Source organism: Protobothrops mucrosquamatus, unplaced genomic scaffold (assembly GCF_001527695.2).
Source record: "Protobothrops mucrosquamatus isolate PMUCROS unplaced genomic scaffold, P.Mucros_1.0 scaffold1887, whole genome shotgun sequence".
Taxonomy (NCBI): Eukaryota; Metazoa; Chordata; class Lepidosauria; order Squamata; family Viperidae; genus Protobothrops; species Protobothrops mucrosquamatus.
The window spans coordinates 280001-294746 of record NW_015388013.1 but is presented as its reverse complement, the minus strand read 5'-3'; the positions used below and the strand labels follow the sequence as shown (position 1 = coordinate 294746).

At 39.2% G+C, this 14746-nt stretch overlaps 1 protein-coding gene across 3 annotated transcripts in view; it reads right to left on the bottom strand.

The window, feature by feature from the left end:
- RAB28 (RAB28, member RAS oncogene family) overlaps nt 1–14746 on the bottom strand; it is a 194815-nt gene that overhangs the window by 9877 nt on the left and 170192 nt on the right. Inside the window, exons 5-6 of one of the 3 annotated variants that reach the window (XM_015823495.1) lie at nt 12730–12833; nt 8147–8224 (exon numbers count right to left, since the gene is read on the bottom strand). In XM_015823495.1, coding sequence (XP_015678981.1) covers nt 8147–8224; nt 12730–12833 — 182 coding nt within the window. Of the gene's footprint in view, nt 1–8146; nt 8225–9256; nt 9352–12729; nt 12834–14746 lie in introns of those variants that run through there. The other 2 variants (XM_015823497.1, XM_015823496.1) reach the window with 2 other exon arrangements.

Below are 14746 nucleotides of genomic sequence, written 5' to 3'. Positions count from 1 at the left end.
GTGAATTTGTCTTGCTGCTTTGAGGCCTATGGATGGGTCCTCAAATCGTTCTTTCAGACCTAAGAGGAAAAGGTGGGGATCTTCCAATTCGGGGGCTTGCTCACTATATAAATTATTCAGCCATTCAGCTGCTTCTCCCTCTAGGTTGGATGCAAATACGTCGACCATGGCACCTGGGTCCGGATAATGGTAGGCCCAATGGTTCAAGTGAGTGCGCCCTTGGTTGAGAAAAAAAATCAGCTTCTCTGGGTCTCCATCGAAGGTTGCATTGAAGGGTGGTGCAAAAACAGGCTGTTGCGGTCCCCACTGGGGCTGTTGCTGCTGGCCCCACCCCGGTTGTTGGTCCCATGGCTGCTGGGCTCCCTGCTGTTGATATGGTGCCCCCAGTTGCAGTTGCTGGGCTCCCTGCTGTTGATATGGTGCCCCCAGTTCCTGCCTGCCAATCCCATGGTTGGTGGGCTCTCTGTTGCTGGGCAGTGGAGGCTGGTAGTGCCCATTGCTGCTGCAGGCCTCCCAATGGTAACTGTGCAAGTGGGGTTTGTAGTGGTGTATTCTGCTGTTGTAGGCCCCTCAATGATTGCTGGACATCCTGGGCCTCCCCCATCTGCAAGCTGACCGGGTGTAGTTCTGGCAGTTGCGTCACTTCAAGCTGCCGTAAGGTTTCTATTAGCTGTAGTGAGCTCAGTTGCTGGAAAGGCCTCAATTTGGAATTCTTTAAGTCTTCAGGACTGTGACTCACCAATTTTGTTGGCAATGCTGCACAGCTTCGTCCGGAGCCTTCTCTTGGCTTATCACAGTCTGACGTCCCTCCCGATATCTTTGGCCTTGCTCCCAGCTGGGAAATCTGCCAGATTCCTTTCTCCCCCGGCTTGCCGACTGTCGCTTCTCCCCCCGGGGAAGCTGCTGCTGCTAGGAGGAAGCTGGTGTCAGACAATTCGTTCTGCTTCATTTCAAATGTTCCCCAAATCTTTACCAGTACCTCTCAAACTTCGAGGCAGTGGATGGGGTTTGGGACCCCATATTGTTTTAGAATGAGATGAGATCTAAGCATAATGTCAAGTGTCTGATTAGCGAAACACTAAAAAGGACTTTCAGGCATATTTTCTCCTAAAAGCATTTATTAATGTTACAGATACGTCAGCACAACATGGAGGAATGCTTAGATCTGCTTCTCTTCCGTACGGATAACATTCCAAACATTTCCACTCCCTTATTGTAGGGTCATGGTTCACATCTTCCAATCAACTTGGAAGATGTGATTTACTTCCGGTTTCTTTCTCCCGGGCTATCCTATGCTCCTCCCTCTTTCCTGGTTGCTGATTTAACTATATAAATACCAGACAGTTCTGCACATTGTCAAAGCAAGAATATACAGTATTTGCAGCATTGACACACTTCTGTTGCTCGCTGCTGTAGCTTCTTGTTGTTTTCTTTGCCGGCTCCCTTCTGTCTTTTGGTGCTCATCTCTGCTTTGGTCAGGCCTCCTTTCAGCTTTCCAGTCGGCTCAGCTCCACTGTCTACTCCTCTCAGCTGGCCACGCAGCTTCAGAGATCTGAGCTCTCTGGCTCGAAGCCTCTCTGTTGCTGCTGCTGCTTTATTTCTACCCCTCCCTCAGGTTTTACCTTCTCCAATTCTTCACAGCTGATGGATTGCTGTAGGCCTTTTGTCCTCTGTCAGACCAGGCTACCAGGAGGCGGGGAAGGGGGCTGCTGATCTCACTGGGGAGGGAACACTGATCCAGTCCTCCACCTGAGGCAAGTCTCCACTGGGGAGGGCTGCGGGGCTGGAAAGAGGCAGGGAGAGGGCTGTGGGAGTCGGGCTCTTTCTGCTTTGCTGGGCCCTGGTTCTGGTTCTTTAAATCATTTTGGGCCCCTTTCTTGTGTATAAAGAATCATTTGCATCGAGTATTTTTTCTTCTCTGAGATATCTTGAGTGTAGTTTTGCTATTATCTTGTGTAAACTGTGACCACCAGCTTTCAGCATTTCAATCATAATGCAGTCATTTCCTAAAGCTTTGCCATTTTTCATTGATCTTATGACACTTGATAATTCTTCCACTAGGATATCTGGTATTTCCTCTTTCGTGGGTATTGTTACTTTTAAAAAAAAAAAACACATTTTATTGTTTTTTTTAAATTCTTAAGAAAAAGTACTCAGGACCCACCGTAGTGGTTGGGTGGTCAAACATTTCACTATCCCCTCTCTATTTCCCTCAATTAACATGATACATTTAAATATTCCATTTCTATTTTAAATTTCTATTACTACTAAACCTGTTTTATAACTTTATTGGTTTACAATTACCATAGTTTAAGTTTAAAACAACAAATTATCAATTCTAATTCTTAATCTCTCACATCCCTCATTTTATCACCAATCTCATTTATTTCTTCTTCCACTACACATTAGATATCCTAATAACAATAAAATATTAACCAGCCCTATACATATGTAATCCCAGAATCAATCCATCTGTTTAAACTGACAAGATAATATTAAACCTTAATTCATTCAAATTCATCAAACAAGATTCAAATTTTCTCCAATTGCTTATCATACCTTATCACGTCTTTGCTGTCATACAAAAAGGTCATCCTACTAATTTAAAACACTCCATTAATTATTAAAAGCATCTAAATCTAAACAATCATCATTTTTTCAATTCCAATACATAATGATTTTCATCAAATTAAATCTATTATTCCCAAACGCTACATAAATACACAAATCCAATAGATTCTTAATCTATTTAAAATATCTATTCTAGTAATCACGCTCCTATACGTGTGTGTGTGTGTGTGTGTGTGTGTGTGTGTGTGTGTATATATATATATATATATTTGCTTCTAACTCTAAATTTTAATCCTTAAAACAGTCCATAAATCCAGCATTGCCTTTTAATCCATTACACAATTTTAAATTTCTCTTTTAAGTCTAATTCTGGCTTTTTTCCTGTGCCAAGCAGGTTTCCATAAACACGCTTCCCTTTCAGTCAGTAGGTCTATTTTTGTTGCTTGCAGTGGCCTTTGAAGTAGGAGTCCCATCCTCTGCATCAAGCGTGTTTCTCTCCTCCTTAAAATATCGTTGCTTTGTAGTTTCAAATCTCAATCTTTGCTTCTTCTGTTCCTCAAAGTTACAAATGAGATATTTGTAAGGTAGGATAAGTTCCTCTTTTATCTCTGTTAATTCCTCTTCTAGTATGTTTTTATTTGTAAAATAGTCAGGTGTAGTCTGAACATCTGTTTGAATGTTTGGAGTAAGATTTCTGGATCTTAGTTCTGTAATAGGTTCTTTCAATATGGCACAAATTTCTGCAGTGGCCTCATGTATCTTTTCCAGTATAAGTTTATAGTTTAATTGTGAATGTGGTTTCTCCATTTTGACAGTATTAGAAAAAATCTCTCTTTTTTTGTGGAGGCTGTATTTGATGAAAATTAGTCTGTATCCACCCCCCACAGTTCCCACAGCTCAGCTTATCTTTTTTCAAAAATAATTTGAAGGTCGGATCTGGTCTAACTTCAAAAAATAACCAGAAATTGCAGTATTAAGTTTTCACCACTAGATGTCCTCAGTAGGTTAAGAAAGAATCTTTTCCAGACACCATTTCCTTATTTCTATCTTTAAAGGTATAGTGTGAAAGAAGAAATAATCTTCCAACACCAGGTGATAATACAGTTCTTAGAAAAAAAGAGAGTTTTCTGTATCCCAAAAAATATAAAAGTAAAATTTAGTCTTGTAAAACGCCTTCCTTCCCAAACACATAAAAGCTGCTTTCTCTAGCCAGGGAAATAATTCCAACAAGGCTCTTACAGGTAAAAAACAAAGTCAAATAGAGAGAGTAGCAAGGAAAAGTCTCACCCAGATTCACCACGGGGGTTCTTACAATTTAGATGTTCGTGACTTGCGGTTTGAAGCAGCAGGATGATCGGCCATTTTACTGGCCGATCTTCTTCTCCGTCGGCCCTGAGATCGCCCAGACAGCTGGAGGAGCCGCCGCTCCTCCACTGCAGAGCTAAAGACTCCTCGACAGAAGTCGCACCCTCCAGGGCGACTTTCGACCTGTATAAGAGTCGACCGGCGGAGGGAAAGCTAGCCGACGAGGAGACGAGTCTCCCCGTACGACTAGGAACGCCGCGAACCGGAACCGGAAGTGGGTGTTGTTACTTTTGAATGATCTTGATCTTTGTATAGCTCTGAATAGAATTTTCCAATATTTCTAACATTTCCTGCTTTGTTCTATCTTCATGTTTTAATGCAAAAACTTTTTGTATTCATAAGCTTGCATTTTGCTCTATTCCTTTGTTTTCTTCACTTGCCTTTTTCAAAAGCTTCATGTTAAACTGACACATTTCTTCTTGGATATGTTTTCTTATGGTCTTGTAAATTTCAACGTACTCCAGTTTATTAGTGAAATTTCTGCTTTCTTCATTAACCATCATTTTTTCATTAAATCAATAGTTTCACCAGAGATTTTTGACTGGACAAAGTGTTTTTCAGGTAGTGCTACAGATATAACAGATTCAATTATGTTTTTGAATATTTGTTCATTTTGGTCCGTAATGTTCATCTCTTCCAAATCTTGCAACAAAGCAATGAGATTTGAAAGATTAATCTCAAAATTGTTATTCTCCTCTAACAGCTTATCACTATTTTTGTTTTTTGTGATATTTTTATCATTTTCGTATGCTCTTTTTGACTCTACCTTCACTTTAGCTCGTAACATTCTATGGTCACTTCCAACATTATAACAACTGATGACAGTACAGTTGCAGAATATGGTTTTATCACTTGACATGATGTAGTCAATTTCACTTGTGTACCCAAATGGACTCTTCCATGTCCATTTTCTGCTAGCCTTTTTCTTGTAAAATGTGTTCATGATATAAAATCTATTAGTTTGTCACGTCTATTATCTCATTCAGTTCCATATGGGCCGGTTGCTTTTTCTCCAATTGTTGTCCTTCCTATTCTTGCATTAAAGTCACCCATTAGTATTTTGTATCAGCATTTTTCTTTGTCTTGAAGGCAGACCACATCATCATAAAACTCTTTGACCTCATCATCATTATAGCTTATTGTTGGCACATAAGCTTGGGTGATTTAAAGCTTGTATTGTTTGTTCAATTAAATGATGCACTGGGCTATTCTGATATATTTTCAAATGTTACACTCTTTCAGCTTTTGGTTGATGAGAAAACCAACTCTGCCATATCATCCATCCAGTACCTCTAATGTAGAGTAAATGAACATTCCTATCAAGTTCAATTAAATTTTCACTTTTGTCGTGTTTTACATAATCCAATGATATCCCAATGCATATTATTGAGTTCAATCAGCAGTTCTTCTAGACGAACATCCATTTTCATTTTTCAAATGTTGACCGTTCCTACCATGTTTCACCGAAAGTAAAACCTACCCTGAAAATAAACCCTAGTTTGATTTTTGGGTTGGCCTAATATAAGCCCTACCCCAAAAATAAAACCTAGTTTTCGGGCAAGGTGCATGCCTAAAAAATCAAATTAGGGTGTGTGGGGGAGTAGAGCTTACCATTGTAGCCAGGCCTCCCATGGATCGACACTTGCCTCGCCAGAAGAAGCAGCTTCATTCTGCAGCTGAGAATGGAGCTTGGCCTGCATTTTGCAGTCAGAGGCCTTTCCGGAAGGTATCTGCAGCCAAGAACCGAGCTATGGATCCATAGCTCGCTTCGCAGTTGCAGATGCCTTCCGGAAAGGCCTTTGACTGTGAAATGCAGTCCGAGCTCCATTCTCAGCTGCAGAATGAAGCTGCATCTTTGGCCACAGAAGAAGTGGGCCAGCTGGGCAGGGCTGTCGTTGCCACTGCTGCAAGGTGAGTGGAAAAGACACACACACACACACACACACACACACACACGAATATAAGACCTGGTGCCTCTTTTGGAGGGAAAAAAAATAAGACCAGGACTTATTTTGGGGGAAACACAGTACGTTCAAAGTTCAAAGGCAGCTTGATTTAACCCAGAGATTCTTGGCACCCTCTGCCTTCAGACAGGTCTTCTTGCTGCCATGGGTAGTTGCCCTAGGTCCTCCAAGGAATGAGGATGTATTGGCATGTGGAAAGAATCTGCCATGCTGGTCCAATGCGGGTTAGCAGATGTGATTGGTGTTAGTCTGGGGTATCCATCATAAAGAAACAAACAGTACATTCAGAAAGTATTCAGACCCCCTTTGCTTTTGTCAATTTTGTTATGCAGCAGCCTGATTCTAGTTGTTGAAATTTATTTTTTTTTCATTAATCTACACTCAGTACCCCATAACGACAAAGTGAAAATAGAATTTTAGAAATGTCTGTAAATTTATTTTAAAAACCCCTGAAATATCATATTGGCATAAGTATTCAGACCCTTCACTCAGTACTTTGTTGAAGCACATTTGGTAGCAATTATAGCGTATATACAGCAAATATATATATATATATATTTGCTGATGCGGTATTTAAACTAAATTTGTATATCAATCATTCCATGATCTCTGTAGATGCCTTACACTTAATAAATACATCTTTGCAAGGAGACAAGACTCTCTGGCCTTGAGGTCTCCTGTTGAAGAGCAAGAGCAAGTTGTCTGATTTGAATGTGGCTACTGTATCTAACCTCGTATGTTATTTAACCATAATTTTTGAGCAGCTTGCTGGTTCTTACAGTTGAGAAAGGATTTTTAGACTTTTTGGAGAAATTAAATCATTCTTCAAACTATTGTACATATTTAGTAGGCCAGTGATCTATGTTTAAGCTACTGTGTGGCCTAAGATTAAAACAATTTGGACTTTCCAGGTGAATTCAATTAGCAAAACACAAGCTAATGCGTACAGCACTTATACTTATTTTAGGATTATTGCAAAGATTTTGTCCAAATCTTCAGTTTGTCACTTCTGGAAAGTGATCTGTACCGACATTGCACAGATCTATTAGAGTTGGGAGATTACTTTATTTAAATGTGTGTGCATATATATATGCAAGCATGTACATGTATGGTGTGTGTGTGTGTGTGTGTGTTCATACACACATACATTTATTTCAATTCTTTCAATTTTATAGCATACCTAATTCTGAAAATAAGAATAGAGAAAATTATATAAAAATTCTGTGTAAATGAATACATATAATCACGAACAATTCATAGCAGGTAGAAAAATAATTTCTGCTTTCTGTTTTTCTTTTTCTTTTGAATTCTAAAGAAATTCAAGATGGCACAGGAAAGGTCTACTGACCAAAGGACAAAGGTCTAAAATTTCACTGGGTATTCTCAAGACTTTGGCCACATTAAAAATAAGAAGGAAGTTATTTGATAGCCACAAATCTTATTTTACCCAGGAACGCAAATGGAATGAAGGCAAAAGGCTTCTCCATTTTGGAATGGGGCAACTCGCCATGGCTAACTCACCATGGGACAACTCACTGCAGGACAATTCTCTAATTCAATTTAATTATTTAAAATAATTAAAAATTATTTTAATTTTTGTCATTCACATTTCATTTTGTCCTTCCTTTGGCATTCTTTCTTTAATGATTTTATTCCACCATTTCTTCGATATTAGTGTAACTCTTGTTCTGTAGCCAGTTTTCCTGTGATGAGTTGGTCATTGCGAGTTGTCCTGCAATGAATTGGCCACAGCAAATTAGCTGGGGCAAGTTGCCTGTGGCGAGTTGGCTGGAGCAATTTGGCCATGGCAAGTTGTCCTAGACCTTCTCCATTTTACCCTCCTATCAAATCTTTTCAGAACTAAGCAGCCTATGAAGTTGAAGATTCACGCATCAGGGTACTAATCAGTAATGGTCTTCTTTGACAGGGCTAGGCTCTCTTAAAACTTCTATGAATCAGTGTCACAAACTAATTCTATTTTAAAATATAAACTTGGATGTCACCAAGTTACATTTTTGTGAAGATCTGAAACTTGGTGGCCAGGTTTCCTGATGTTCAAAATATTCAGCTATATATTATTGAACTTGGCTACTTACTCTAAGGACTCCAACACAGGAGAACATTTTAATAAGTGATTCTATATGTCTAAGGGAAAATGATATAGTGTGTAGTAGTCTTCCCACTATGCAACAACAAAAATGTTGAACTTTTACGTGTGTGTGTGTGTAAATAATTAGGATTATCACCTGCAATTGCTCTATTTCTGCTCTGTTTAATTTGACATCAACAAGGTTAGCTGCAATTCCTTGAAAACACAGGAACACCTGTTTAAAAAGATTAAAGACTTAAATGATTAGAAACAGACATCCTAAAGTTATTTCCAACATAGCAAAAAATCACTTTTGAATGACAAATAGTGAGACATGATGGGGAAATTATCTGTATATTTCTGAAATGATTCTTTAGCCAAATCTATGCCAAATTTGTCAGAATATTTTCTTTCATAGTTTATTCAGAATATATATCTGAATTATGAACCGATATTTAATTGAGCCTCAATATATTTAGCAAAAATAACTTTTGCATATTTTCTACACAAACAATGCATAGAAAAGCTGGACACATGTATTTGTTACTTAAAAACCCTATAAAATATCAAGGAATGTAGTTTTCAACAAATCAGGACAACTTTACAATATTTACAGATCTATTTGTAAAGTACTTATATCAGATGACTTGCTGTATCACTTTATTAAATATAAAATAGGATTCTCTGTGCTGTTAGTTCTGCTACTGTTTGTTGGACTCAGGCTCCTCTTGGATCATTAAGATAGAATGGAATGATAATAGTTTCAGTCAGATGGGAAATGGGCTGAATTATTAATATAAGTAAATAAAGCAGCCAAAACAGGGCCCCACCAATCGTTATTGTCCCTTAATAATTTTGAGGCAATGAATTCTTGCTCAGTTGTTTTCCAGGTTTTAGTTGAGTCTTTGAATTAATAATACTGATGGTCCTTGACTTACTATAATGGATCCTGCCCATTACAGTCACAAGTCATGATGACAGTTAAACAAGGTGCCCACATGATCACCTTGCTTAACTACCAATCCCTACTCTCCCTATTGTGGCTGTTAAGTGACCATAAGGGTTACATAGCAGAGCACAGGGTGGCTCAGCTCATGTGTGACCTGCCCCAGGCCTTCCCCATCCAAGGGAACCCATACTTCACTTCCTGCCCCACTAGGCTCCCACAGACCGCATCCTGCTGGGTCTCAAACTCTCATCCCTACCCATCCCCACAGCTCGGAGGCCAAGAAGCAGAATGGTCACCTTTTTTTTCCAAATTAATTGTAGCTCTTCTCAAAATGGCACCCACTTCCAGGGTGGTGCCATGGAGCCTCTATATAGGAAGACCGTGTGGTAGAATGGCTGCTTCCCAAAGGAGATCTACAAAAAAGGTAAATGGACCGAGCTGTGATTGGATGTGTGGAGGAGGGTGTGGAACCCAGTGGGGCGGGAAAGAGGTCCAAGGCCTATGGCAATCCAGCGGGGTAAAGATATTGGGATGCTGTAGCAGACGTAACTTCAGGCAAAAGTCACCATTCAGTGCTTTTATAACTTTGAATGGTCACTGAATGAATGGTGTAAGTCAAGGATTACCTATAAACAGACAGAAAAATACAAGTGAAAGTTAGGCAGGAAAAGAAAAAAAATCTGAAAAAAGACATAGAAGAAACAATTTAACAGTAGCATACAATAGCGGAACATGAAAAAATAGTAAATTATATAGGATCAAGTTGAAGGCTATATGAATTGGGGACATAGTGTTCCAAATGGCAGATTCCACGACAGAGAAGACACACTTCTTGGGACCCATAAGATAGCACTTAATTGATGGTACCCAAATCAAGCTGACTCTGATACTCTGTGGAATGGGGAAAACAAAACCCATGGGGTAGCCAGTCCCTCATGCCAGAAAAGCCTTATTGGTGACAACCACTAACCTGAATTGTAACTGCAAACAGAAAGAAAAGTGGATAGCTGAAGAGTTAGAAAAACAGCTAAATTTCCCAGGCTATTTATCCCAAGCAGTAGCTATCTTCAAAGATTCTAATTTTGTAGTAGTAATTTTACTAATATTTTTGTGGAAATTCTTTTGTTTTCATCAATTTTATCTATTCTTACCATTTACTGCAAGATAATCCCCATCACAATTGATAAAGATTTGAGGACATTTTTTTATCTTCTTATCAAAGTATGGTATAAAAAGATATAAAACAAAGATCAAGAGACTCCAATTATGCTAGCCTGATTCTGCCAATTGTTACAAATTCAGAGTTACAGTGGTGCTATAAAAGTGCAATAGAATGGGATAGGGATAGGAATAGGGATAGGGTAGAGGAATGGAATGGAATGGAATGGAATGGAATGGAATAGAATGGAATAGAATAGAATAGAATAGAATAGAATAGAATACCATACCATACCATACCATACCATACCATACCATACCATACCATACCATGTTCCCCCAAAAATAAACATATCCTGAAAATAAGCCCTAGCTTGATTTTTACATATGCGCCTAATATAAGCCCTACCCCAAAAATAAGCCCCGTACGAGGGGGGTGAGGCACATGCGTAAAAATCAAGCTAGGGTGGGGATGGGGGGGTGGGAACTGATAAACGAAGTGCTCCATGAGCACCTGTATAAGGGGTTTTTCGTGTACTTGGACAATATTCTAATCTACATCGAAGCCAAAGCAGAGCACATGAAGCTAGTTAGGGCGGCCCTAAAGAAGCTCCGCTCTGCCAAATTATATGCCAAACTGTCAAAATGTGAATTCCACTGAGATAGGATTGACTATTTGGGCTACAGCATTTCATACAAGGGGGTGGACATGGATCCAGAAAAAGTGTGGGCTATCCTGGAGTGGCCCCCTCCCTACACCAGAAAGCAATTACAGAGCATTCTGGGGTTTGCTAAATTTTACAGACAATTTATCCCCTCATTTGCACAGATTGCAGTCCTCATTACAAATCTGCTGAAAATGAAGAGAGAAAATAAGCCGAAGCCCAGCCAGCCATTAAAGTGTACTGTAGAATGCCAAGCCGCATTCGAACAGCTTAAGAGACTTTTTTCCTGTTCTAGAAGAATACCTTCGTTCTTTTATCAATTATCAGCAAGATAATTGGACTGATTAGTTGCCGTTTGCTGAAGTGGCCTATAATAATGCAGTGCACTCCAATACCAGTTTCACTCCTTTCCAAGTGGGTAATGAATAGACTTTCATCCCTATGCCTGAGCTGCCTGCTAGCAAACCTGCCATTCCCTCCCTTAAGGAATGGTTCATCAGTTGCAGAACATTTGGTCGGTTGTTAGGAAAATTCTAGATGAAGCCAGGGCAGCATATAAGGCTCAGGCAGATAAAAAAAACATATGGAACCGAAGCCTTTCCGAGTGGGGGATAGAGTTTACCTTTCCACCAGGTTTTTGCAATCGCTGCAACCATCCAAGAAATTAGGACTGAAGTATAATGGCCCTTTCCCTATTAAGTGCATTATAAACCCTGGCACAGTGGAATTAGAACTCCCTAAGAGCTTACGATAAATCCATCTGGTGTTCCACTGCAGTCTGCTGAAACCTGAGATCACATCTCTGTTAAGGCCTGTCACTGCTCCTCCTTCACCACCCATTATGGTGGAAGGTGAGCAGCATTTTGAGATCAAGAACATTTTAGACTCTCGCAAGCATCACAGTTCTAGTTGCCTGGAAAGATCTTCCTGCCTCGGAAAACAAGTGGGTTTATAAGAAATATGTTAGAGGCCCTAACGTATTTAGGGCTATCCCAATAAACCTGATTGATGTGTTTCATTTTGGTGGCAGAGAGGATGCTTGCTTGGGGAATGTATTTGCCTGTCTCTGCTCTGTCCTCTTTGAAACGTCCTCCCTTTGTGAGAAAGGAATGTGGCTTGAAAACATCTGCCTTATCTCCAGACAACGGAGCCTGGGACTGTTGGGAAATGAAAGCAAGTGAGACCTTGAGATAGGTGCTAAATTACCAGGTTCTCAAAACAACCTAGCATCTATGAATTGGCTGGATTTCAACTGGACGGTTGGACACTAGGGGGAGGAGTCCTGAATGGGCATTATGATGTAACTTTTCGCACACAAATTCTTCAGACTTTGCTTTGCTCTATTGCTATCACTAACTCTCAATAAAAGTTCCTTTTGAAACAATGCCTGTTTAAAGAATTGTGCTTTCTTGGGAGATCTAGTTGAGGCAAACCCTTACAATAACAAAATTGATAAAAGTGAAGGGGTCTGAATACTTTCTGAATGCACTACTCTCTCTCTCTTTCTCTCTCTCTCTCTCTCACACACACACACACACGATGCCGCCTGATTCTACAATTGTTGAAATTCATTTTTTCTCATTAATCTATACTCAGTACCCCATAATGCCAAAATGAAAACAGAATTGTTGAAATGTCTGTAAATTTAAAAAAACTGAAATATCATTGTGTATGTGTGTCTGTACACACACATACACACACACACAAGTTAATATGCCCAAAGATCTGTTTGCTTTGATAACAAACACACTTATCACAAGAATTATTTTTTTTAAATAACAATGAAACAAAGTATGTTTTTTTTTAAAAAAAGTCAACTTTGGAGAAGTATAACATCCTAAATATCTAAAATGAACAACCCAGTTCTAAAAGTTGATATTGAATGTGCAATATTGGTACCCAGCTCTGGAGATTCACAAAAATGCAAAATGACAATATTGTTAAAATAACATTATTCATAATACTTACAGAATCGCCTGTCTTCGCTGATACAAAATGACTGCTAGAATGACTTTCCTGGCAAAATTGAAGATGTTTATCAATTTTTACTGTCCGTAGATGTTCCAAATCAACTAAAAAATCAGTGGGGAGAAAAAAACTTGTATAATGAAACTTACTTAGCATAAGCATCTTTAAAACAGTTTTCCATTTGGTATCATGTATCAATAGTGGGTTCCATTTTCTCCTAAAATTAGTCACAAAGAGTTGTTGTCCTTATCTTCATCATCAAGCATCCATGTCTATTATCAGTTGTGGGAATCTTCAATCTCATACATAATCTGTAATCTACTGACTATACAGCTACTAAGAAAGTAGTATAAGAAAAAACTATTATTTCAATAAATATATTCTATCTGACAATAAACTGGAAAGACTAAGTCACCAAAAACATTTTTTTAATACAGAGAATATTTTTTCTGTGAATTGTCTCATAAAGGATTTGGTTAATTAAAGTTTTAAACTTCAATTTTTGCAATTATACAGGAGTAAATCCCACTGAAAATACATAAATACATACACACATACATACATACATACATACATACATACATACAAACAAACAAACAAACAAACAAACATCATCTGTAGGCAAATGTCCTTTTAACCTTTTGATTCTACATTTTCTCTGTATTTATCTTGGCTGCTTCTAAAATGTGTTAATGATATTGACATATATTTCATATGTTTATTTTCAAACTTTTTTCAAAAGCAATTCATTTTGAGAACTGGTAAGAATTGATGCCAAAATGAAAAAGAGTAGAAGTGTTTCAAATCTTATTTTGATCATCACAGCAATAACACAGATTTTATTTACTCTTGATTCGAGATCCATGCTACAAAATTCTAAACTTCTAGGTAACTCATATATACACATGTACCTAGTACTTAAATATTTAAAATATATTCCAATTAATACAATATTATTAACATATAATTTTAATATACAATGGGTTATTGTTTATTTATAATATTTAATTTGCTCAACACAGTGACTCTGGGTAATGTACACAATAAAAACAACACAATACAATCTAAACAGAATGCAATCTGGAAATTAACATACCAAACACAATAATTACATTCCCACTTCCTAGCCCAGCACTTGTAAATGCCAACCCAGAAAACCCGCAAGACGGCCTGTCAAGACTGATTTGCAGGACCTATATTCCGCTTCACTTGCAGCTTGACAAGAAAAGGAGGAGGTGGGATGGAATGCAAGGGTGGGGGGAATTGCATTTGAGCATTGTTGGTTCCCATGAGACAGTGCTCCAACCGCTCCAACCCATGGACACATTCAGCAGATAGTCTAGCATGGCTCACTGGTTCACGTAATAAAATGAACAGAAGTGATTGCTGACCCTTAGAAAAAGGGGAGGGATTAACTATGCTAGCTGATTTCACTTCATCTGTGTCAATATGGTTTATTCAGTAAAGTTTATACTCTTGGTAAAATAATGTCCCAGGAGTTTGTTTTTCTGGATTCGCCAACTGGACATGTGACACAGCCCTAGAAAGGGTGGAGGTTGTTGAGTTCACCCCATCATCCGATGATGATGCAAGAATTCCGACAGCCTCACTTAGGAGTGCAACAGAGAGCAACGCTGACACAGACAACCTGGCTGGTATTGGCGGCCCGGGAGGGTACACGAGCCTGGCTCCAGGGAATTATAAACGCTTCTTTACGGGAGGGTGTCTTCCCCGTAGCCTTAAAGGAGGCAGTGGTAAGGCCCCTCCTTAAGAAGCCTTCCCTGGACCCAGATGTATTGGCTAACTATCGCCCGGTCTCCCGGTCTCCAACCTTCGCTTTGTGGCGAAGGTTGTTGAGAGTGTGGTTGCGCAGCAATTCCCTCGGCACCTGGAGGAAACAGTCTATCTGGACCCGCTCCAGTCGGGCTTCAGGCCGGGATACAGCACGGAAACGGCATTGGTCACGTTGGTGAATGATCTCTGGAGGGCCCGGGACAGGGGTTATTCCTCTGTCCTA